We start from the raw sequence: 25,704 nt of genomic DNA on the forward strand, positions 1-25,704 counted from the left end.
GAATACATCTTCTTTTTTTTTTGTTATATAAATCAAGATGTTTGATAATTAAAAATGACATTTTGTTACTTGAAAAAATGAAAACAGTGATCAAAGTTTTTAATCTGCTCCTCCTAACTAAATAGCTATATAGTCCCTTGTTCCATTTTCTGCTTTACCCAATTATTAAGTTCAGTAATTTAACAATTATTAAACAACTTTAAATTTTGTCTCCATTATTTTTCAAATCAGTTGAATTTCAGATGATTTTGTTCATGTTGTTCGTATATTATAGCACTAGCAATCTTTCGTTATTAACAATAAATTCTCGACTAAAAGCTCAGGGAAGACAAATTTCAACTTAATTTTGAGTAGAGGTAAAAATACCAATTGAATATAGTGTACAGATATAAAGTTTAGCGGTTGTAAAAATCACAAATAAAATTTGTGAGGCTCTACTAAATAAATACTTAATTCTATATTTTAATTGATTTGAAAAATAGTGGAGATATATTTTAATCGAATTACAGTTTAAATGTGTACCAAAACATGCCTGTGTGTAATTTTTTTTGTTATTTTGTTGACATTTAGTTTAAAATTATTACGTTATTAAATCCTATCACACCACATATACTAAAGTTACTGAAAAGGCTGTTGATTGAGCATGCATTACAGTCGTAGACGGCTGCAAGGCAATGAATATCTACAAAGGTACTCGGACCATTGCCTTGCGGCGCGATTTGGATGCTATGTCCATGTACTATCAGGAAAGAAGCTCCGCTGGTCAGCACACATACTTTAAGCTGCATGAGCCGCCAAGGACTGGGCTCAGTTTCATATTTCACGGTGTAATTCTAAGCGACTGTGAACACTTTGCTATAGATTTTCGCAGCAGGCAGAAGGACGAAAATAACGACGATAGTTGTGATATTCTTCTGCAGATTGGACCACGTCTTCCGCAAAAGTATATAGTGCGCAACTTTCGTCTAATGGGAAAGTGGGGCCCCGAAGAAAGTTCATCGAACTTGCCATTTCAATTGAAACGTGGAAAATCTTTCTGGATGCAGGTGCTGCTTACAAGCGAATCATTTTATATTTCGGTAAATGGTTATCACTTTGCAACATATGGTTATCATATGCCATATAGATGGTTGGATTCTGTAGATGTATGTGGCGATGTCTCCGATATTCTAATACATACCTTCTACGTGACGGAGTATCCAATTCGTGTTATCCGTACAATAACTCACTTTCTGTCCTTTAATAATCGTGAATCTAAAGATTATCCTACTATGCCTTTGGATTGGTTACGTATTGATGTTCCATCAAAATTTCTAAGGCATAAAAGTCTCTCTCGAACTGAAGCCCATTTGTCGTTACCATTCTACGGTCGTATCGCAGATGATGTAAAACTGACTGATGGTCGAGCTTTGCGCATTGAAGGTCGAGTCCGCATTATGCCACACAGGTTCAGCGTGGCTTTACAGCGTGGATTTAACATCTGGCCTCAGCCGACTGTATCGTTATTATTTAGGCCTAGTTTTATACGAAATAGTCGCGCCAAGGTGGGACAAGCCATTATTGCCAGGAGCGCTTTTATAAATGGTGCGTGGGTGAATCGTGAAGTATCTCGTACGCATACATATTTGAAGCCAGGAAAAGCATTTGTAATTATCATTGCCTGTAGAAAGAATTTCTATGAAGTATCTGTAAATAACAAATTGTTGCTGACTTACAAACATCAGATGAATCCCGCTGACATCGATATTGTGAACATACGAGGGGATGTAAAGATCTGGAATGTTGTCGTTGAGACTGCGAGAGTTTCACGTGGTAAATCTGGTAAGTTTAACTATTTTAAATTTTTTTGGATTTATTATCAATATAATGATTAATTTTGAATTGTAATTTACCAGTCAGACAATAATAATTTTTTTTAATCTTTATTAATTTACTTCCTATTTTATGACTAATTTTGAGTTAAAATTATCAAGGAAATTCATAATATATAATTTTGTTTGAAAAAAAATTAAATTTATTAAATCATGATTATTTTTTATCAGTTTTAGTTTGCGCTTAAAAAATAATTATTATTTCATAAGTTTTATTATATTTTTTTTTAAATTCGTTTATATTTTGAGTTTTTATTAATTTTTTTAGGAATAACTCTTATTTTGATTATCCCAACAAATATTATTTCTTTCAAAAATGATAACTTTAATAACAAAATTACTTAAATGATAGAAATCAATAAATCAAAGAAAATTAAATTACTTATTTGCAGTCCCTAATGAGAAGCTTATGCTTATTTTATTAAGATCTAATTGAGTTTTTTTTTTTTGCAGGTATATTATCTTTAATTGGCATTAGTCGAAGTGCGATTAAATAAAATAAATAAGGACTTGCCCAAAGTAAAACAGTTGTATTGACTTTGAAATGTAATGTGGTCACTAACAATATTTACCAAATAACGATATTGATCGCAAAGTATATACCACGAGTACATATTTTTTCTGCAATTAAAATAGCAAATAGTGCAGAGCAATTCAAACAGGTCTTCAACTCATAAACGTCAACGCGCTGTCAAGTCAACCGCAGTCCATAATAAGAACGCAGGTGGACTGAAAGAGACTGAAAGGGACTGAAAGGGTCCTCTACAATTGATTATTAAAAATGATAATCGATTAAAGTCGCCTCCTGCCAGTTGTTTGTGATGCTGTCTGCGGCCTGCTGCGCTTAACTGACGTTTATGTCTGCATGTGTTGAGCAAGACAGTTGACATTGTTTTGGCATGTGCAACAAAAAAAAAAACAGGATCAAAATGGGCATAGCCGAAAACGTCGACGTAGACGTAAAATATTTCCCAAGGTTGCCAAAGGAAGTCTCTTTTGCCACAGCCACGACAAAAATTTATATTATTTATGGTTCAAGTTCGGACGTGATACGCATGCATTGCCGCTTTTATTAATGAAGTAGATCATTGGCGTTTACTGAGTTCTTCAGACAGTGATTTTGCCTTTCTGTGACTTTTAGTATTCGATAAATTACCAAGTAGGGTGATCTGGACACTTTCTTAACTGCTAAGTACATCTAAAGACAAAACCTATTATCAAAATAAACAGTAAACAGTATGGGAGACTTAGCACTCTATACTATGTATATGCCTCATAACTATCGTATACATTAATTTTCAAAATCAATTGAGTCCTTACTAAAAACTTGTCTGCGATGGACTTGCCTTCGATTGAGTTCGGCAAGCTGGTTTGCTGACTGAACCCATTTTATGTAATTAATCAAACTCAAAATTAATTATGCGCTCATGGTAGGACCGAAATAAACTCATTCGTTGCCTGTTTTAAAAATTTTGTACACATCACCACCGCTATGGCATTTAAAACGCTGACAAAAAATAAATAAAACAAGTCAACAATACCGTCAAAGTGATCGACTGCTAGATGTCCAGTATCTTTAACTTGAGTCGTTGGACTTAATCACTCATAAAGATAAAAAACAAAAAGGTATACAAAAATATTAAAAGTAAAATTAAATAAAATAAAATGAAAACAGAGAAACATGTAATTACCAACTGATACTTGCTAAAATTAATTTTTGATAAAATTTTTATAAATTTTGTGTTTGTAACGTTTGCAATTTTTGAAGACAATAAATAAACTAAAATATAATAAATATTTTTGAAATACTTAAAGATTAAATAATATAATAGCCAAAAAGTAATTATGATTGAACTGACGCGTCGTCATTGGATCTACATTAAGTATATTAACTATTTATTACCCAATTAACGTCTCGGCTACATAATTAACCACTTAAGTTGGTGTTAAAAGTTATCTTCTATAGAAAACTGGATCTGAGTATACTACATAGAAATCTGTTTGCTCTAACTCTTAGATCTCTAAAGTCCAGATGTTCAAACGGCCGGATAAGCATTGCCACAAACCAAATAGCCTCTGTTGCCTTTAAATACTGGGTTATAAGAAATAAATAAATATATCAGCAAAAGCATCCAATACGGAGCTACTGCTTTATAAAATCTCGAAGAAACTGTCATTTGATTGCCACTCCATTCGTGTGGTAATTAATACCAGGTATCGCTTCCCCCATATTGCTTGATACATTTGTTGGCGTTGCGAGATGTTATTAATTATTAATTTCATATTTTTTATGCCGTTTACTCGTGCTGCTACTGGACAGATTCAATGAAGTCATCTTCTCTTTTGATGATCCATTTACGCATTTTATACATTTCTCGATCATCTCTGCAATTTGCCATCATTGATGATGTTATTAGTTGCATGAGTTGAAGGTTGACTTTATATTATTTTAGTGTCTTTAGGAAAATTAGTAAACTGTTTATAATAATGTGCTTAATAATTTAAATATTATTTTTATTATACTGAGAGGCCACTCATGTTTTAAATTAACATGAACTTGGAAAATGTGGTATAAGTTTGTCTATGAAATTGTGCAAGAAACTGATTTTAAAAGAATGCAAATATATTAGCAGTTTGTGTGACTGCAACTTCTGTCATAAATCATTATTTCGAATTAGATTCTGAGACTTATAATGTTTTTATATATAGCCATCTGCAGCATTTGTGGACAACATGTTGCACTCGACCGTTTGGTCAGTGGCCCCCGATTAGCCAGCCAGTTGAAAAAATAAGCCGTCGATGTTACCATTATTGCGGCGTCAAGTAGCTTATCAATATTCCAACTGTGTAGTGCAGTCTCACAGTACACAGCCCAATCAATACCTCTGCAGTGCGGCAGGAACAGCAACATTCTAAATTAAACCTCAATTGAGGTTTTGCTCTCTGTCACTGCTACAGCAACTGCTTCTGTCAACTGTTTGAAATGGTCAACGGAATGCAACTTGTTTCTCATACAGCACAACACTCGCAATAACCCAGTCCTAAATAATAGCAGCCTGCCGACCGAATTACACGCTGTCAAAAAAATAAAAAAAAAGTCAACGAAAATTTATCCAGCATAGGAGCGCAGATATTTGAGAGAAGCCACAACAATTGCCTTACCTGATACGTATAGAAATCAATCACTTTTTGTGATATGTGTCTTGCAGTCCTTTGCTAATCCCGTGGAGTCAACTCTTACTGTTTGTTTCAGTAAGCCTCTGTCAGAATCAATTACGCACTTTTCGAATTCGTTGACAGCGTTGACCATCTCACTATGGCTTATTTGCGAGAAGTTAGTGCAAAAATTTTAAACTTATAAGCTACTTGAGATATCGGTCTTAAAAGTAAAGTAAATATATTCTCAACACTTTAATAAATTTTTTGATAAAATTTATGTGGCATAAGAAAGGGCGTAAAATTAACAGACAACGCAAAGTTTGAAAAATACGTTCCTAAACTAATACGGTTTTTTTTTAAATAATTGTTTGCGTATTTTATTTTTAAAATAAGTCTTTTAACATAAATAAATAAGTTGTATACCAAACTAAAATTATACAGCTGAATACTTGACCGTATAAAGCGTTTTGGTTCTGTTTTAAGATATTTGTCTACAAATTTTGCCAAATGAGCCACAGTGCTTCCGTCGTATTCGATAACATTTTTAAACAATTTTCAGAAATTTCAAATTGAAGCTTACATATTTCGGACTAATTTTAACTAAATGGCTTCGACTGTAAATTTTTAATAATTTACTGCCACATCTGAGCATTTCAATTTTGGGAGCTGAATCATTAAGCAATATTTTAATATTTTAACTCTATATTTTATTCATTAAAAACAGTGAAGTTGCTTGAAACGATTTTATATCGATATCTTATATTTATCTAAATTGAGATGTCAACTTTATATATAGTAGGAAGAGTTCAATGCATACTCGAAAGGGTATTCAATCATCACCACTCAACAGCAAGGGAGTTGTTATTTCTTGTTTTAGCTTCAAAACTTAAATTTTGTTGTTTCTGTTGCCTATCGTATGGACGTAGTGATTCTACCGCCGAAGTTGTCTTTTCGTGTAAGCGATAAATTCACAATACTGCCTGAAACTCGTTCCTTAACTGTTGAAGTTCAGATCCTGCAACGTTTCAAAGTACATTGCGTTAGTGCTTGGGACCAGAGCGAATGCTGTTCGAGCTCCCAGTTTCTTGGAATATCGCTCGAGATCAATCTTTCACCAGCACTGATTGCATATTTTTATATGGTAGTTGGGCAGATCGTTCACATCCTTTTTCGGCGTTTCGGTTGACCAGCTACTAGTTGGTGTTTATTTCTTTGCTTTGTTTTACCACGTGCTCCTTTATGTTTATGCTACCTTTAAATTTCGGTACACGATGCAACAAAAAATTCAAGCAATTTCAATGCGACAACATTGTTTCAATTGTTTTCTTTGGTTTAATTTTGTCTGCTTCGGTTTTGCACAATTAATGCTTGTTTTTAACACTTGTATAGCTCGCACCGCTTAATATATTGAAGTTGCACATGCGTTACGCATCTTGCAAATATCTCTGTAAAGTGGGTTAAAGTAAACGCACAGATTCCTCTCGTATACTTACTCACATGCCATACAAAAATTTGTATATTAACAAAAACAATTCGAATAAGCAGAAGCTCGTCAGAAAATACTCAATACATTTTTTTAAGCCAACTGTTCCTAATTACCAGAAGTCGATCATCATCAACCTCAAAATTACATTAAATAAATTGAAAACACATACAGGTGTGCTCCAAAAATATCTAGAGGTTTGAAATGTCTGTGTTCCTCAATTTTTTCGAACATATTATAATAAAAAAATTAATTTTAAATATATCTTATGAATTTTTATTGAATTCAAGAAATAATAAAATTTAATTAAATAAGTTTTACACTATTTCAACACTTTTAAAACTTTATTTGACATTTGAAAACTTTGGTTGCTTGCTTCCAGGAGCAACTACAATTATTGTGTGTTATTTTTGAGCACCTGATAGAAACTCATCTAACAAGAGCTGTCACGACTTGTAGACGCTAAACTTCAAACGACAAGAAATGGAAAAGGATAACTGAAACCTCAGTAATTCATTTGCAAAGTGCCACTTTCAGTGGAAAAACATAGACATGGGTCAGAGCTGAGACATTTTGCTTGAATACTCTAACGCCTGGCGCCAATACACGGTGCGTGCAAGGGAGTAGTCAAAGTGGGAAGTTTGGGGCCATTGCCCTTGGCCACCAATAATAACTTAAAATTAGAGTTGTAATTAAAACTTAACTTCATTTACGCGGAAGAGATTTTTAAGTACTTCTACTCGATTAATTGCTTTATGATCAATCGAGTTATTTAAAAAGCTTTTCATTAAAAATCGACAACTCAATTCTAGATTGATTCAACATCAAATTTTCAAAGTTATATTTTTTCCATCACTGTTCATATTTCCTTGCCTTTCCAATTAGACATTTTCAAAAATTCAAACTATCATAACCTTGTCAAATCTTTGACGATTTTCTTGCGGAATGTCAACTTTATCATTAATTTTAAAAATGTTTAAGGGAAACTCAATATTTGTAACTCGACGTAGTTTTGGTAGATTTAATGACAACTTGATTCTTTTTTATGTGCTTACGATTTTTACTTTGCATTTACATCTACTTCTTTCAGAGATTTAATTTTTCAGACATATGTATTTGAGGAAAGACAAAAATCGGGTGGATTTAAAAAGATTTGTTGAACAAGCCTTAACAATGATTTTTTTTATCAAAAAATCCATGCAAGTTAATATGATTTTTTGAAGCTTTGGCGTTCCCTTTAACAAAGTTGGCTACGCCTTTGGGTGCATGTCTTCTCTTACTTCTCTATGACTAGGATTACGTCTGGGCCGACTGGTTCTGGCAGTAGTGAACTGGCCACAGTTGGCATCTGCGCAAACGTGTAAATTATGGTGTGCTGATAAGCATCTCGTGGCTCGCCTCGCCAATGGGCGTTGGATAGTATAAGGGCAAAAGTTTACACTGTGTGGGTGGACTCTTAATCTACGTTCTGCTCTGCTCGGGTACCTGTATACTGCCCCGACAGACCGACTGGGTGTTGTGACCAGGTGTTGCTCTTGCACAATTAGCAGTCCCGGCATTGCACTGGTCAGTCGTTGGCAGTTAAGCAAAATTGATGGGCCGCCAACTTGACGTTGTTGCTGTGGAGTTGCCAAGAGCTGCTTGAGTGGCGCCAATGCCTAGGCTTCACCATCATTTTGACTTATGGATATAACTTGTTTATATGTATGCATGTGGCGACCAACGCGCGTACTTAAAATGTGAGAACATAATAATGAACAGTGCTCGACTATAAGATACCTTGCATTCCTTGTGTCCTCTTCCCTAGAAACAGAAGAGCATATGTAATTGTATTTAAATTTCTTTTGCTTATGCACAAAATAAAAACTGAGATTGTTCTGTAGTTATATTTGGTGGAAAATGATTACAAAATATCGATTCACCTACATATGCGATATTACACCAAGAACTTTTTTTTTAGTTACATACATATAATTCAAAAGAAAATTAAAATATTTTTCGCCAACGTTTTATTTAATACAATGCACAATAAAATCTGTTACTCAAGCAAGCTGGGAGTCACTGAAACACTGGCAAGATGTTTTTAATTTTTATCAAATATATATATGATGGAATTGATAAAGGTTAGGGCATCCCGTAGCCTGTATTGTATTATTCCTATTTGTTTTATTTTAGGAATGTCAATTGTATGCTGCTATAGCTGGTCGCCAATGTTTCGTGCGTTCCGATGCACACAGACCACACTTTCCCCACCACTGTCTAGCCCCTACCCAGGCTACTTTGACTTGGCGTGCAATTTAGGCGTCAGTATGCAAATAATTTGCTTTTGCGATGTTCTTAACTAAACGATGCCAGCTGTTGAGCTTCCCATATTTGTATGTATGTGTTATGTGTTTAGTATGTATTTATGTAGTAGTATACAGTCCTGACAGATACAGTGACATAATATATAAAAATATATATATATTTACTATTTTAATAACATACACTTAAATACCCAAGTGTTTAGATTTATTGAAAAAAAAGAATATGCTTGCTTTTAAAATATTGCTTCAATGAGTTTTTAGTCAAATATCTTGGTCGGATTTTATCAAAGAATAGCTACAAAAGCTTATAATAAAATATATATTTGGCAATCGATTATTTTTATTATATCAAATGGAGCTCAGAATTATTTTTAGCCATATTGTATTAATAAGAAAATCATTTTTGGTTAATTAACAAATCATCTGAAGCTGTCGATTCACCAAATGTTGTATTAATTTCAGATATAATAGGTAAATCACGCTTGTTGCCTGTCAACATGTATTATAATGAATATGACACCCCCGCTTTTGAGATGGAGATAGAATACACAAGCCTAGAAATTAATGTCGACACCTGTCATACATTTAGTTGTCTTCAGTAGCTTTAAAAAAGTTTATAAGCTTGTGATTCTATTTTTAGTAGTATGCCTAATATTTGTGTGAAAATCAACATTTCATTGCTATCTTCACATGTGATCCAGTAACTTGAAGCAGTTTTTAAAATTGTTTATACAAATGCTAATTTGTTCCGTTGACAGTAAAAACCCCGTAAGCATTTTTTGTGGGTACGATGTCGTGCTTTAAGACTTCATATTAAGTATGTATGTATGGACTTCTTTGACTGGCAGAAAAGGGTTGTGTCTCTGTAAGCACCACGGATATTTTATTGTGAAAATAAATCTTATTAATATCAGTTAGCAACGGCATTTGGCGGCATTCATTGGTTCGATGCTTTTATACTCTTGCAGCAAGTAATATAACTTTGTCACGAAATATGTAACGCGAACTACATGAAGTTTTTATATGTAATATGGATAAAAAGATGAGTAAAGTCGGCAAAATAAATCAAACACCCAATCAAAAATCTTCATACTACTCGTACATATATAATATATATTTTTTCTGTTTAGTAAGTTTTATTATGTGTTTGCTGCCTATAACTACATTTTCAAATCAGTAATGTAGGTAAATATGAGTAGGACAGGTAAAGAATCAGATAGAGAATAAGAACAGAAAATAACAATACATTCAAGAGTACTAAAACTTCGGCGCGATGAAAGTTTTTTTGCTTCATACTTACTATACTTTATTTTGTGCGTTCTTTGACCATGCGTTCTTGCCATTTGTTGCGTTGACGGAATATAAATTAGTTGTGAAGCATTTTTAATGCGCTCTCAAGATTTATTTCATTAATTTTTGATGTCTTTTAATGATTGCATCAATTATTTTACTTTTAAAATCATTTTCATGCATGCTCACCGAGCAGAGTCCAGGCTGTTATTGGAAATATAATTTGCAGCCTGATAATATTGAAAAGAAAGCAATAGATTTGCTTATCGATAACAATAGCAGAAAAAAATTCAGTTACAATTTCTCATAACATTAATAAATTGCAACTAGAGTTTAAATTCAATTAATTGAATGTCGACGAGTTAGTTCAGTGAACTTTTCTTTTTTTGCTTACATTGCAAAATAATAGTTTGTTTAAAAATAAAGTAATTTAATTTGTGTTCTTTAAAATTATAGTATAATGATAATTACAAGTTATGATGATTAATTTAAAATTAAAATATACAGTCCATTTACCTAGTTCAACCTTCGCCTTCATTGAGGAAATTGATAATAACAAGCAGAGAATTATTCTAAATGTATTTTCAGTTCCACGTAATAAAGCTGCAATCAAGTGTCGCAATTACATCAGCTTATATTCATGTTAAATTCCAAACGTATACTTGCTCAAATTGAATAAAAGTGAGAAAAAACCCCTAGTTGAAAAATCGAAGCTTACATTCGTAATCTCGTATGGGAATGACTGAGAATTTGACTATATTTTTGTCGAGGTTAGGTATTCAATATTCTCGTAAATAATGAGCTATGCGAGCTAAATAGCAATTTTGCTGAATCATTCAAACCATTATTTGCAACTTGATTTTTATGCGCGTCAATGTCTAGCAATGGGATGCTTTATGTCAAATTCAATCCGACTTAATCATAAGATAACAGTACTGGGCTAACATATTCATATACTTAAATATATGTACATACATAGAACTTATGCTTGTATTTTATACTAGTTTATTTGTATCTCCAGGTTGTATTGCTTGTCACAATTAATTTAAAGCCCAACACTTTTTTCTTTGAAAAAACTTCCCATAAATTTCAATATAAGTAAATGAATATTAAAGATTATATATGTAAATACTAAAAATATTAGTTCAAACACCTGCTTTATAAAATCACTACAACAGTCGACAGCTTGCTCTAATTAACCAGTTTTATTATGAGCTTAAAGCTGATGTAATGTAAGCCCACTATTGCACACTGGGTCAAGTAGATGCATGGTCAATAGAATAGAATAGACAAACTGCATATTTTTCATAAGAATGCGTCATAAGTACGCGTGCACTAACTATGCGAATATAATATCATAACTCCTTGTGCTCGCTGGTTAGATTAGCTGCCAATATACATATGTGTGTATATGATTTTGTGACTGATAAGTGGTTAGCTCTGCTGTTCCAAAAGAGAGCTCGTTAAAGCTTAGTGCACTTGAACCGGCCTACTGTCGTTCTGTGCGCACCTGTTGTGCTTCAAATCTCACTCTTCGTTCATTATTCCATCAAACGGCTTGTTGTGGACTGATAAGATTATTTTAACATATAAAAATATATAACCCCAACACTTTTACCTACACGATTGGGCTTTACCGCTTGATTCCAATGCTATAGGTGCACCTGCACCAAAATAAAAAGTATTGGGTCACTTCAGGTACATGGAAACACAACAAATTTCGTATGATAGTCAGTTTTGTATTTAAGCCTTTTGCTTTTATGGCACTTATTACATACATATACATATATAAAATGAGATTATCAGTTATACAGTGTTCTATTTACATATCAATAATTACTCAAAATATTTATTTATATTTCTGTAATTTATGTGATTGTTTTTACAATTCTTAGTTAAAATGTCAATTTCTTAGATGCTGACAAACAAAGAGACAAGCTATATCCGTTTAATGTAATTTATGTATGTAGCATTCAATGCACATAATTTAACTTTGATTGACTTTTAATAGTTAGTTATAGTACTTTTAATAGTTTTTATTTTATGGTGTAAGTCTCAAAACAAATCATATGAAAATCGATTTTATATAAGGGCCATTATTGTCATAAGCTTTATTGATTTCTCATAGTTATAATTATTGTCTTTCAAAAATGGTAAAATTGTATTTTCATTTTATTGTTTGTACTCTTAAAGAAATTTTCGACTATACCTTAATATAGTATATCTCTTACATTAAAATCGAATTTAAAATAAGATCACAATGCATGTATTGCATGCTAAAAAATATTATATTACGATAATATTACATTATATACATACATACATCATACGTAAATATAAGTTACATCTGATAAGCATTTTTATTTCACCCACTTTATGAATCTAAAAAATATTAGAATCTACCAAAGGACTCCAAGTTGACTTAAATGTTACATATCGGCTGTGTCAAGTACACAATGGCCTGCAGAGGAACTATTAGGGCTACACTTAAGGACACTATATAAACAGTTACCAAGTAGTAAGTCAGTCACATTTAGTCTTTTCAATATTAAGAAATTATTAAAATAAATTATTAGTGGCTTTTACTCGTCTTTTTTGCGCTTAATCTTTCCTTCGGTTTGAATTGTTGAAGTGATAGCCTCTATGCAATCGGCAATTGACGGCTCCGATTGATCCGAGCTGTAGTCCTGGCCAGTCATGCGACTCAGCGTTAATATGTAAGAGCAGGCCACACGCAGCACTGAGAGCTTTGATAGTTTCTGGGAGCTGGCATAGGCTGGAACAGCACGACGTAGAGTCTCATAAGCTGCAGAAATCGTATGAACTCGCGTCCTTTCTCGTGCATTGGCCTCGATCCTCCGTTCTCGAGTCATATTTTTATAGTTGCGTTGCTGTGGTCTGGCTTGGGAGCTACTATAGGCATCCTTTCCTGTGTCCCCATCATTGTCATCTTCCAAAGGTGCTTCAATAGATATTTTAGGTATTTTTGTAGGCTTATCATTCTGAGGATCAGAATTCAAGTGTTCCGCGTTGGATTCAGTTTCCCTGGATTGCGACGACTTAGCAACCAATGCCAGCGGTTCTTGCTGCTCTGGTTGTGTTGTGTAACCGAAACTACGATGTAACGTTGTGACACCGGGATGACGTACAAAAATGTGAGCAGGATTTTGTATTATTTCTCGAGATGACGCATGACTAGAATCCCACGCATGCTCCAATGCAGACGGTGGTACATGGCTGTGTGGCGGGGATGGAATAGACGGTGGCGTCAACATCACAGCCGAGTCAGCTGACGAAGTATACCGTATTCGTTTCTTAAGGGGACCTGAAGTTGCCACCATATACGAATTAGCTGTTGATCTTGGTGAATATTTTTCTGACAGCGATGTGGACTCCACAACTTTTGATGGCTCCATGCTTTTACGTTTATTGCGAACCAGCACAATAGACTTTTCTTCCACCGCCAGAGCGCCATAGTCTTTGGTGTGCCCCATTCCAGGACTGCCGGTGTGTACATTTTCCAGGGCCAAATCGTCACCACCTTCACTTTCAGAGCTTGCGGAACAAAAACCAGCGTCGCGGTCGTTTGAACTTGGAGAATCTGCAAAATTTAAAATAAGTATATAATTTAGTAGTGAAGATATATAATTTATTTGGAAAATTTTGTTAAATTTCTCCATTATTATAAATATTAAAGACGCGATTTATAATCAAGAAATGATTGTGATAAAACCCTAAATTTATTGGCACATATTAATAAACATGTATATTTGCAAAAATTCTCATGTTTTGTTGATATATATGATATATATACATGAATCCTTGCCTGGCGACAGTTTCATTCACTGTTTATTTTCGAAACCTCAAACAACTGTGCCATATTTTGGTTGGTCGGGCAGGAATGTAAATATAAATAAAGCTCCAAAAATGTAAATTCAAGTTATTCATCGCATACGAAAATGAAACCAGTTTCAGACTTTTAGTCTGTCTACCATTGACCTCCACAAAATACTTATTTTAAAAATGATGCATGTTTTGTTAAACTTTCGAATAAAAGTTGGCTATGCAAGTGAATTAAAATGAAGTTCAACGAAATATTCGCATTCACAGGATAATGTGAATAAAAAGACCTATGTTTTCGGATTATTTAATTTTCAGAATGTTAAGATGATAATTTGCAATTATCTTCGCAATGGAAATGATCAAATTTAATACTGACGATCTGGAAATAATTAGTACTTTATTATGACAATTTACCATTTTTTTTTAAACAAATTTAAAGTATTATTATTTTTTGTTGTCAATGAAAATAGATATGACGTTTGGGTCGCTTTAAATATGCTTCATTAATATGACTTAAAATCAGCAATATCGTTACTTGCATATTTTTGTGTAAATTCTCCAGTTTTAACACTTGTACGATGTTTATCTTAACAAAAGCAGCCACACGCATAGACACATGTGACTTGATGTGTTTTGCATGTTGACACAACTATTTATAACCATATTTTGCTATCTTTGCTAAATTTAGACCAGTAAACAGCAGAGCGAAATTCAAACTACTGATACGCGTTGCAAAAACATGCTGTACAAATAATGGTAGCTAACTAAGTACGTATATTCATAGCCGTTGTCTAGTTTAAGTAAATGTGAACTCGATAAATGACTGTTCGCGTCACAAAAACTATCTCCGCATTAGTAAGCAAAAAACTTTCAGTGAATCCATTTTAAATGAATAAGATAATTATTTTATAAAGAAACTGCACTCGCGTCTAGTTTTGAACAACAATATAATTACAATTATGATATTCTAGAGCGACTATTTTCGAATTTGGTTACTTGGTGCTAGTTCTTCAGACCTACCTTTGCGTAAAGCTAAAAAAAATTGCCTAGTATGGATTTGATGCAATTTCAACACACAAATATCGTCTTGTGAATATTGCAGACATAATCTCAGTCGTTCAGATATAATTAGCCTTTTATTCCTAGAATGAATTGCTTTAGATGAAAACCAGCCGAAGCCTATTTAAAAGAGGCACACTTCAAATGTACGAGTCAGCTAAAATCGTAGTATTCACACTGAAAGTCAGGCAAAGGTTATCACACAGAGTCTGCTTCATACGGACGGATTGTTGAAAAGCTGTCAGGGATCTGTGTGTGGGAAGCCTCTGCTTATCACTTTCTGTCTACGCGAAAAGTATAAGGGCATTAGACAATGATCTTGTATTAGCTATAGTAATATGACGCTGCATTTTTTATGAATGAAAACAAAAGACAGTTTAGCATTGACTGAAAATTTATTTTCGTTGACCAAGCGATTAAATTGCAAAAAAAAAATAAAAAAATTAATTATGTCGATGCTCAATTGTTTAATAACAGCGTGGCAGAGCCGATTTAAGCCTGGGTTCCAATAATAAGTACCAAAAAAATTCACCAGCCCAGTCAGATTAATAACGCAAAATATTTGAAATGTATCTTCAGCGCAGTCTTGGATACAGCAGTCAAGACTTTAGTAGCTGACAGTCTACCCCATTGGGTTGAACTCAGAGAGCGACAGACAGTTGAATCCCAAAAACTAAATGTGATTGCCAAATGGCGCCCTCTTGGCATGGCGCCGTCGCTGACGGTGACGGTGACGCGTGTCTGACTGGTAAATATGAAAATAGCAATGCGAGGTAAATAAATCTATTCAAAAAAGAGAATATCTTCACTATGTAATCAATTTAAAAGCGCACGAAACAGCTGTATTTGAAAATAGACTTGAATTTATTTAATTAACGCAATCTAAGTCATGCTAGGAAATATATGTATCACATAAACAGTACAAGCAATACTTTTTTAAAAATGGACCAATTTGAGTTAATACTCATTAGTTTAAACTTTAAAGGAAGTTAAGTATCCTCAAAACATCTCTGATATTCTGTTAACTTATCAAATGGATAAACTAACTTGGTAAATTATATAATGTCTAGAAATGCAGTTTCAACTAAAGATACCAAATGGGATTTAAAAAAAATTTATTATTTCTGCGATTCATTTTGCGACCCCGCTTTACATTTTATAAGTTATAAAATAACATTTTATAAGTTATACAAATTTCCAGAGCAAAATGGTTGACAGTGAAAAAAAAGAAGTATTGGCGCGTGCGTTTGTGAAACCCTTTTGTTATTAGTAAAGTATGATTTATACTTTATTATTTAGAGTTTGTACACAGCTGGATATTGCCTAACACATTGCCAGACGTTCTTTTCCCTTGTAAAAAGTTTTAATGCCGGAGATTTATTACTAGTTGGTCATAAGTAGAAACATGGCAAATTTTGATGGGTAATTGGCTGCTACTGCTTCATATGCCGTAAAAACAATATGGTAACAGCTGTTTTTCAATTTGTATTTACTCAGTTCTGTCATTAACCTTGTTAACGAAACCACCCAGCAATTTCCTGCTAGTTACTTTTATAAAAATTGTTGCTTATAACTTATTGCTTTGCTTTCTGCTTAGCATTGCAAATATAAGTCAACGGGAAAAATGAAACGGGGACTGGAGGGCTATGTAATATCAATATTATATATTTGGTGATATCATTGGTTTTACCAAGAGAGTTAAATTAAAAAATTTAAATTAAAGTTTTCAGAATACAAAAAAAGTAGAATTCTTATAGCATTTATTTTGTTCAACTTAGCCAACAGGTGGCATTCCCTCAATATGTTATTCTTTCTAAATGCATAACAGTTGTACAAACACAATCTTGGTAAATGTTTATTAACTGTCTTCTAATAGTTTACCTTTCTTGATAATGGCTTCAAGCTCCGCTGCATTCAACTGCATGTATAGTTGATCTTTTTTGACGACTGCCATAATTAAAGCGAATTAATTAAGCTAGATTTTTGTTTGAAGAAGAGCGCGTAATCCAAAGAACGGTTTAGATAGTTTTCTTTTTTTTATGAATAATTTATATGTACAGTAACTTCACTTGCAAAACTGATAGGATACCACCTTATAGTAGATATCAAATATTTTTGAATGTAGCTCTTGTTGGTGGCGAATCCACTTAGAATTAAAGCTATTTCGCATAAATGAATTTCGCAATTCATGAAACTTGGAATAATATTATTACAAGCTAAACAGATTTTTCACTTTTCGTTTAATTGTTCACACACTTTATAACGCATATTTTAAGCATACGTCCGACAGCCAGCAACACCGCACGTCTGTTCACAACGAGAGTATCTTGCGTTTTGAGAGGACCAACAAACACGCTCGCTTTCATGCTAAAAACAACACGCGGTCAAACTGGTTGTGTTGCAATTAGAGATGAGCGCGTGTTTATATTACTAAGGAGAACATACAAATTTGCTCTCTCCAGTTCTGTTCTAGGCATGAGCGATAAATATTTACAGTTTTTTTAATAGTTCTCGTTGTTTTCTATAAATAAATTTACCATACACACCGACCAAAAATCGTATAGAAATATTTATGTTTATCGGTGAGTAAATTGTGCATAATTACGTTGTGTTATCAATTATATTAAATACCATTTCAATATGATTTCTAAATATATCGTTACTGTAATTTACTGTTAATATATGAATTTTAATATATACAAGTATCAGTAGAAAAAAAGAAAAATTCGTTTAAATAAAAAACAAAAATCGTCGCTGAATAAACCACTTGAGTTCTTTCACGCGTTATTCTCTATATACATCGAGCATCATGTGCACATCGAACATGTTCGATGCAACATCTTATTGTGGATTTTATGAATGAAATTAAAGCGAACATATGTGTACTGTTATGCAGTGTTCGTTGACCATAGAACGCAACCATATGAAAATTTGTAAAATAGAGGATATCTTGAGGAGAACTAGTACTTAATTTAAATTCGTCTCAAATACATTTATCGATATTTTGTATTTATTCCCGTAACTTAAATAATAAGTAAAAATGTATATTGTTTTAATTTTTACAATGGCAGAAGACCAACAAATTTAAAAGATATTATGAAATTACTAGCGTATTGTCAAATTATTAGCAATTGTAGCATTTATATAACAAATTTTAAAACAAAAAATGCAAATGTAAAATTTTAATTTCTCATTGGCGGTGGCATCAATGCCGCACACTTTCAACTGACTTCCAGTTCTATATGACGACGATGCCACATGCAAACGAGTCGAGTTGTTGCTGCAGCGGATTTTGTTTTGTCAGTTGTCGGGTGTCGTTTCGCGATCTTGTTTTCTGGTGGTTTACTACCACAAGTGAAATGAATTTTGCACGCAATAGTCGGTATTCTTAAAAAAGATTGAACTGTGCGCGGATGCGGATTTCAGCGGCCTTAGTTCCATCTCCCATATCCGACCCCAAAAACAAGTTGATCGAGCAACCGACCGACCGTTGCAATAATGCGAGCACATTGTGTGCTTAGCGTGAAGTGAATTATAATGAGTGGAGTGGAATAGTGGTGGCGCAGATGCTGCCCCATCGAATAGTCTGTTTTAACGCCGCCATGTGGAATTCCACACAATTGGTCATTTCTTCACTGCCTTGGTGTCGTACTGCAGTTTTGCAATGCTTGCAACACACAGCAACAACAGCAACAGCAACAACAGCAACAACAGCAGCAGCTTGGACAACCGCGTGCTGTTTACATAAATCTCTGGCGCTGGCAATGGCGGCTCGACTCTTAATTTTTATCAAGATGCATGTAGAAGAGTTTGCAATACGAAGTGAAGTGTAGTGTAGTCACAAAGCTTGAGGATGCTTCACACAATCTGCTCGCCCAAGTCTCTGTGACTCTGAGTGCTGGTGGTGGTGGTGGTGGTGATGGTGTTGGTGGTAGTGGCGGTGTTGAGGAACCAACACTGTTACATGGAGCTTTGCCACACGGACTGCCCACGCAGCAGATATGCGACTTTAGAGTAGTTGGGGTGTGAGTTTCATGCTGTCACAGACAGCGAGTCCGGAAAACTGTTTCATTTTTCCTTTCCTTTTATTCTCGCAGTTGGTGGCAAATGCGTCATGTGTTATGCTGCTGCTGCTGCTGCTGCTGCAACTATGATGGTGATGGTGATGGTGGTGCGGTAATGCGGTGGTGGTGAAAACTACGTGGTTGGCATTGGCGTCATCAACCTCGACCAAAAGTGTGAGTATCATACTTTCAGTTTTAAATAACTTGAAAGTGTTTCAATTTATGCTACATTTCTGTACATAAGTAAAAGCAACAAGTTAAATATGTTCTTGATTTAATAAATGTAATTGATTGATAATAATAAATAGAATAAATATTAATATTTAATAAATACAAAATTAAATTAAAAAGCTAAATAAAAATTATCTGTTTTATAAGCTAAGTTAAATGTATAACACACTAAATTAATAATATTTACATATCTTTTATGACCAAAATAAATAGTTAATTAGTAGAGTACCCTTTAGATCTTCATAAACTTTGGAATTGATTTATTTTTTCTGCATTATTTTAAAACATTAAAATTTTGGGTATTTTGTACATTTTTCTTCAGTTTTTTGAAAAACATATTGATTGCATGCCTGCAGATAGCAGGCGTCACATCCGTATTATTCACATAAATACAAGCACATGTGCATAAGTATGTATATGAACTTATACAAATATCAGTACACTTAAAGAGGCGATGCATAAAAAGGGACAACTTAGGCGGCAAGGAATCCAAGAAAAGGCTCGAAGAGCAGAAGACCAAAAAAAGAATTTCTAGGAAAATGTTTAAATTTCGCATGATCATGCCTTCTTAAGGAGCCCAAACCAAACCTGCTATCGTGAAACAGAACTTCAGAAACGAGCCACTAATATCGTTAGGGGTCTCTCTCTGTCTCTGTGCCTTTGGTTGCTAGGCCCATCAGCCAACATCTGAGCAGCGCCGCAAAACCATTTTTACCAATCAGTTCTCAGCAGATGTACGTTGTGCACGAGTTGCTTGTTGTCGCGTCGCACTGGAAGGCCTTTAAAATGATGACTTTCGTGTTTATACCCTATACCCCATGTGTATACAAATTGTGTATAGAATTGTGCAAATCAAACACACATACCATTTTTAATATACAAGGGATTTTTCATTAGGATCAGCAGAACTATTACAAATTATAAAATATAAATAAAATTATTAAATAACAGTTTAAAATTAATTTCACAAATAAATATTTAAGCAGTCAGTACAAACAGTACTATATAAATTGATGTAAATGTTTCTGGGATATTTAAAAAAAAAGATATTAAAAGCTTGTCGGTAGGATAGGAAAAGACCAAAAAAAAGCCCATTCAGACCAAAATTAAATTAGAATGTAGTTAGTTGGTTAGATGTGTAGAGAAAACTCGTTGCTAATTGTGCTTATAAATACGAATATTTACTTGGTAATTGTAGAATTAGAATTTAAGAATTTACAGTACGAGTATGTGCTTTTATATAAAGTATCTCGTAGTCGAGCACACCTTTATTGCCACCTTACTGTTTTTTATTTTTCTTGAAGTCCTTCGCTGCTGCGTACAAGTATGCAAGATTCGACCGCCGGCTAACCTGTTTACCTGTTGCTTTGACCAGACGCCACAGCCAAAGCCACGACACACACACACACACACACATAGAGACACACACAACCCGCATAGCCGTCGAAATTGTGGGCGCGGCAAAACTTTTCAACTCATTTCTTTTGTCAAGCTGCAAGTTCAAGGATATAGTATACATGTCTTTCAAAAAGTTGTTGGTGTACGTGTCAGAGTAATTTGATCGGGACTTCAGTTTTTCAGTTTCAGAACCGCAGCTTGAATTACCAAAGTATTATTTTATTATATCTCGCCTGGAATTAGCTAAAGTTGCAGTTATTGATTTGGCTTCTGTAAAGTGCACGGTCGCAATGATATTTTATACACACAAAAAAGTGTATAATATTGCTTTGATCATGTATCAGCGACTCTAGGCATGTCAACCGTCATATTGTGAACAACCTGGAGAAAGCCTTGCAAAAGTGTAGTTGACTATATCCAAAGTCGACTGTAGTTCACATTGCAATATATATGAATATTCCTTAACACATCAGTTCAAGTTGTATGTACAACAGATCTGCTGATGATTGTAAGTACCAAAAAAAAAAAAAAAAAAAACATGAATATTCCCATAGTTGGGCACAGTACCCAAATGGTTTATTATTTTTATTTAGCGTCGACTAAAAACAGATGGCAAAAAAGATATAAAATTATTTTAGACAACATTTAAAAAAAAGGAATGTTAAATGAGCAATAATATTATATATTAAGCAAATTTAATTTAAATAGTAGTTCACTTTATACAAACTCGACTGTATAGTAATTCACAAGCTTCGATATCAGATCCAGCTTATTTGACACATAAATCTTACATATTAGACATTTTATTTGAATTTTACATTTAATGGGAAACAGATATAATTAGAATTTCGACTCAGATTTGTTAATTGTGGTTTGAATTTAAGCAAAATATTTTAGTCTATTTTTTAATAAAAATTATATTTGCATTAAGCAATCGAAACTAAACATAGTTAAAAATGTAGTGCGTCAAATATCTTCGCTTCCTTTGTCCTGATATTTAAAGGGATTAACGGCGTGTTAACTTTGTATTAGTGAGAAGTAGGCACCTCAAAATTATTCATTGTATATTCTCAAACAGCATCAACAATTTAAATTATTAAACTTCAAAACTTGTCAATTTGACCTACAAATATATGAGTAGTTCTTACAAATCAGGTTTGAGTTAAACGCGGTCACTGCCCATTTATTTTTATATGTTTTTTTTTTTTGTAAAGTCTCAAATGCTAATTGTTTTCAGTCTGCTCAATATAATTACCGTCAACTTCCAGACTGTCAGTCAGTCTAGCGGCTTGACAGATTGGTGTATTCCGGGTTTTACCCGCCCATACAACTTGAAAACCAGGTAGTAGTGGGTTCTAAGAATTTCCATAGTAAGTATTTTTGCACTTGTTTTTCGGGTTTCTTTTCTTTATTGTGCATCTCTAATGACTTTGTGCGGCTTATCGCGAAATGTTTATAGCTTTTGACTGGCGTTAATTATGTAGCTCGTTTCGTAATTAGTTATTGGATAAAACTCTCGATGTTCAAAATTCTCTCATTAATTTTAACATTAACTAATTTGGAAAGAGTCCCTTATTTTTATGTACCCAATAGAAGTAAAGCAAAAACAAAAACCCAATAGTGTGCGATAACTGTAAAAAATATGCAACCAATCATTGAAATACAAAACACAGAAATAATTTGATGTTGATGATGCCAATGGCAGTTAAGCAATCCTATATCTGTTAAAAAAGCTTCGCCTAGAACACAACAATAAACCCCAAATGTTTTGTTTAGCGCCAAGCACATACATAACACATAACCGCTTAAAACTGTTCATTAGGGTGTATCTATTTTTTCGAAAAAAAATTTTTTATAAATGGTTACCCAAGCTCGAATTCTACGGTCAATTCCAACATGTTTCACCAAAAACTATAGTTCTAAAATCCATTGTTGGTCCCCGCTTTTTAAGTAGAAAAATGTTGTGTTTTTAGTCCATGCATGGAGGATAAGCATATTTTCAGCACAATCGGTCTTTGATTTTGAAAGTCCTGGTTCTAACAAGAGTTTTGATACCAATATTGCCAGGATCGGACTAAAAATACTAAAGATATGCTAAAAATTTACGCTAAGAATTTCAAAAATAATACATTTTTTAACTCAAGAAGCAGGGATTAGAAAATGATTTTAGAACTAAGAAAACACCTTTGAATTGACCGTAGATTACAAATTTGGCTAACTATTTTTAAATTTGTTTGGCCCTTTCAAATCGATCTACCCTAATGTTAATACATACTTTCATTCGTTCTCGTAATATGCACATGTTCATGCATGGGACGTCACAGGATGGATTGCATGTTATGTGCTGTTGCTACTGCTATTGAGCTGAGCAACACCCTGACAACCGGCCGTATTTATATCGGCTCACGTGTCATTTGAACGTTGTATACCATTCCAATGTTGTTTGCGCAAGGACCACTTGCAATCACCTTCTCCAGGGGCGTATCCAGCTTTGCTCGAAGGGGGGAAGTCAATTGTCGATGTACCTTAAACTAACAAAGGTTGCTTTCAAATGTGAAAATTATTGATTTAAATTAATTTAATTTTGAAAGTGAATAAATAGACAAGAAATAAATTTTTAATGATTTGTTATTCAAATAGTTTTGATGACATAACACCAATTTTTGACAGGGCTTCAGTCCCTCCAACACATTCGGGGCCTCCTCTCCTTCGCTGTCCGCCTTCATCCATATCAAGCCGTAGTCGTCTGCGTCAGTTCGAATCCTTGCATCTTTTATTGAATAGTGTTTTTTCCATGGGTGGATTTCAAGTCCTATGCCATAACCTAATTTAACGTATTAGGAAACAAGTTTGAAAGGAAGTTTTCAAATGTGAAGCTATAAATGTAGGTGGGATGTGGCAAAAGCTCCGACCTGCACCCTCTACCTAAGCCCCTGTACCTTGTCACGTGTAGACTGGGTCGATTTATTATTGCTAAGAGTTTTGTGTGCTTTTGACTTGCTCTGTAATCGTTTTTGGGGTCGAGCTTATTAACTGACATCTGTGCATCTGGTTTCTTCTTGGATGACTGACTGATGTTTCGGCTTTTATGATGGCTAAGCAAAGATGTGTTGTAATTTTTAGATAAATATATCAGCATCAATCAATTCCTTCATATGTATATATTGGACTTTCTGTTGGGCGTGATGACAAAAGTATTTAAATGACGTGCACTTTTAGTTGTGGTGCTCCTGATTAAAAATGTCGTGCACGCTTCGAAGTTATGTACATACTTTTAAATTTTAATACTTTTATTAATTTTTAGTCTTGTAATTTTATTCTTGTTTATGCTCTAAGTAATTTATTGCTGGTTCATCAAAATAATTTCATTTGTAACTTGTCTGATAAATCACAATAAAAAGTTGAATGGAATTGTGTACATACAAACACTTGTCTTACCAAAAACCCAAATGGCCAACATGCTCGAAAGTATCCTTTTCAATGCGTGCCATATTTTTTGACGAAAAAAAAAATAAGAGGGTATGAAAATGTCATTGAATGGGAAGCAGTTAGTTGATGTAGAGACTCGATGGCGACAAAGTATAAGAAGTGAGTACATACATACATACAAATGTGAACATATATGTATTTCCTGGCACACATGTGCGCAGAGCAAGGGGATGTCAAAAAAATAAATAAAGCAACGCACATGTGTCCGCCTCACGACCTTCGGCCGGCGTCAGCTTGACTATTGCGATTTTTCATGGAAATTGCACAGTCGGCGACTGATTGCACATATGGTGCCCAGAACCCGGGAGAGAAAGTATACGTTCTTTCAGAATACATTCAAAATGTGTGAATTTTGCGCCAGGCATGTTTAAAGTAAGCGACTCAGCATTTTACAAGTTTTTCCTGCGTGAGAATATTTTTGGGAAATATCAGTTTCATTTCATGCTGAGGAAAATGTTTCGAGCACATGGAATACGTTTTGAACTTGGCCTTGCGGTAAGTTAAAGTTAGGTTTTGTAACGGTATGCAGAGGCATAATCAATAGCCAAGGAATTTAAATTAAACATGAAGCCAAACTACCAATAACTCACAGCCAAAAAATAAAGCATGCCTCAATCAAATAATTAAATATATCAGACGCTCATTTTGAAACTTTAATGCGTATGCACAAATTAGGTTTAAGCAGAAGCTTCCAACGTGACAGCCTCAAGCGAAATCGAAATTCAAGAGCGACGGTGGCAATCAAATGCATGCAAACGACTCGGTAATGCACAATTAGATATCAAAATGTACGCTATTAGTGCCGAAATATTACGAATAAAACTTAGTGTCGAGACAGTTGATAGGTATAGCACAGCTTTAAATTTGTACAAGCTTATCACGCAATGTGGTAAAGAAGAAATTCCTTTTCATAAGTCCCAAACTCACAGTTATTTCCCACGCTTCATAGTATGGAAAACACCCGCAAGCTTCATAAAAAAGAAAAAAAAAAAAAACTGAAGCTAAAGGTATGTACTTTTCATGAACGATCTGCCGACAATCCTTCTTCTTTCATTCTTTGATGGCTACTGTGCGCCTTCAAGTCACCATTAATTTGCACAGAAGCAAATTGTTAATACGAAAAACGAGATCGCTTTGGGCTAAAGCTGCCACTAATCAGATTCAGGAACAAATTGTGGCATTTAAAGGGTTCTGTAGTAGCTGATCATGTTTTTATATGTGCTTGTGGTCTCAGTGCTTATGCACTATATTTTCTATTTGTACTCTTTAATTGAATCTACCAACTTATCTACTGTGCTCATATATTAACTAATTTAAATGTAATATTGATTAAAATCTTAATTATTCATTTCATTTTCAGTTTAATTTTTATTTTAATTTTCTTTTTAAACTTGATTTACCTCTTAACGCTTTTAATTCAGTAAAAAAAATTATTTGACTATTACATGAAATTTATTCAAAATATGAAATTTATACACAATTTAGAACAGGACATAAAGAATATTTCTGCA

The 25,704-nt window shown here is 33.8% G+C and overlaps 2 protein-coding genes across 2 annotated transcripts; one reads left to right on the forward strand and one right to left on the reverse strand.

Moving 5' to 3' along the window:
• Nucleotides 1–31: 31 nt before the first annotated feature.
• On the forward strand, nt 32–2,486 carry LOC117779526 (galectin-8). Its single transcript, XM_034615754.1, has 2 exons — nt 32–1,821; nt 2,325–2,486. The coding sequence occupies exons 1-2, from the start codon at nt 675–677 to the stop codon at nt 2,366–2,368; spliced, it is 1,191 nt and encodes a 396-aa protein (XP_034471645.1). The 5' UTR covers nt 32–674; the 3' UTR covers nt 2,369–2,486.
• Nucleotides 2,487–11,827: 9,341 nt separating this feature from the next.
• On the reverse strand, nt 11,828–17,361 carry LOC117780387 (T-cell acute lymphocytic leukemia protein 1 homolog). Its single transcript, XM_034616899.1, has 2 exons — nt 16,893–17,361; nt 11,828–13,710 (listed from the first exon to the last, which is right to left on the reverse strand). Exons 1-2 carry the CDS (start codon nt 16,963–16,965, stop codon nt 12,692–12,694), a joined length of 1,092 nt encoding a protein of 363 aa, XP_034472790.1. The 5' UTR covers nt 16,966–17,361; the 3' UTR covers nt 11,828–12,691.
• Between the last annotated feature and the right edge of the window lie 8,343 nt (nt 17,362–25,704).

This window comes from Drosophila innubila (genome assembly GCF_004354385.1).
Source record: "Drosophila innubila isolate TH190305 chromosome 2L unlocalized genomic scaffold, UK_Dinn_1.0 4_B_2L, whole genome shotgun sequence".
In the NCBI taxonomy this organism is placed as follows: domain Eukaryota; kingdom Metazoa; phylum Arthropoda; class Insecta; order Diptera; family Drosophilidae; genus Drosophila; species Drosophila innubila.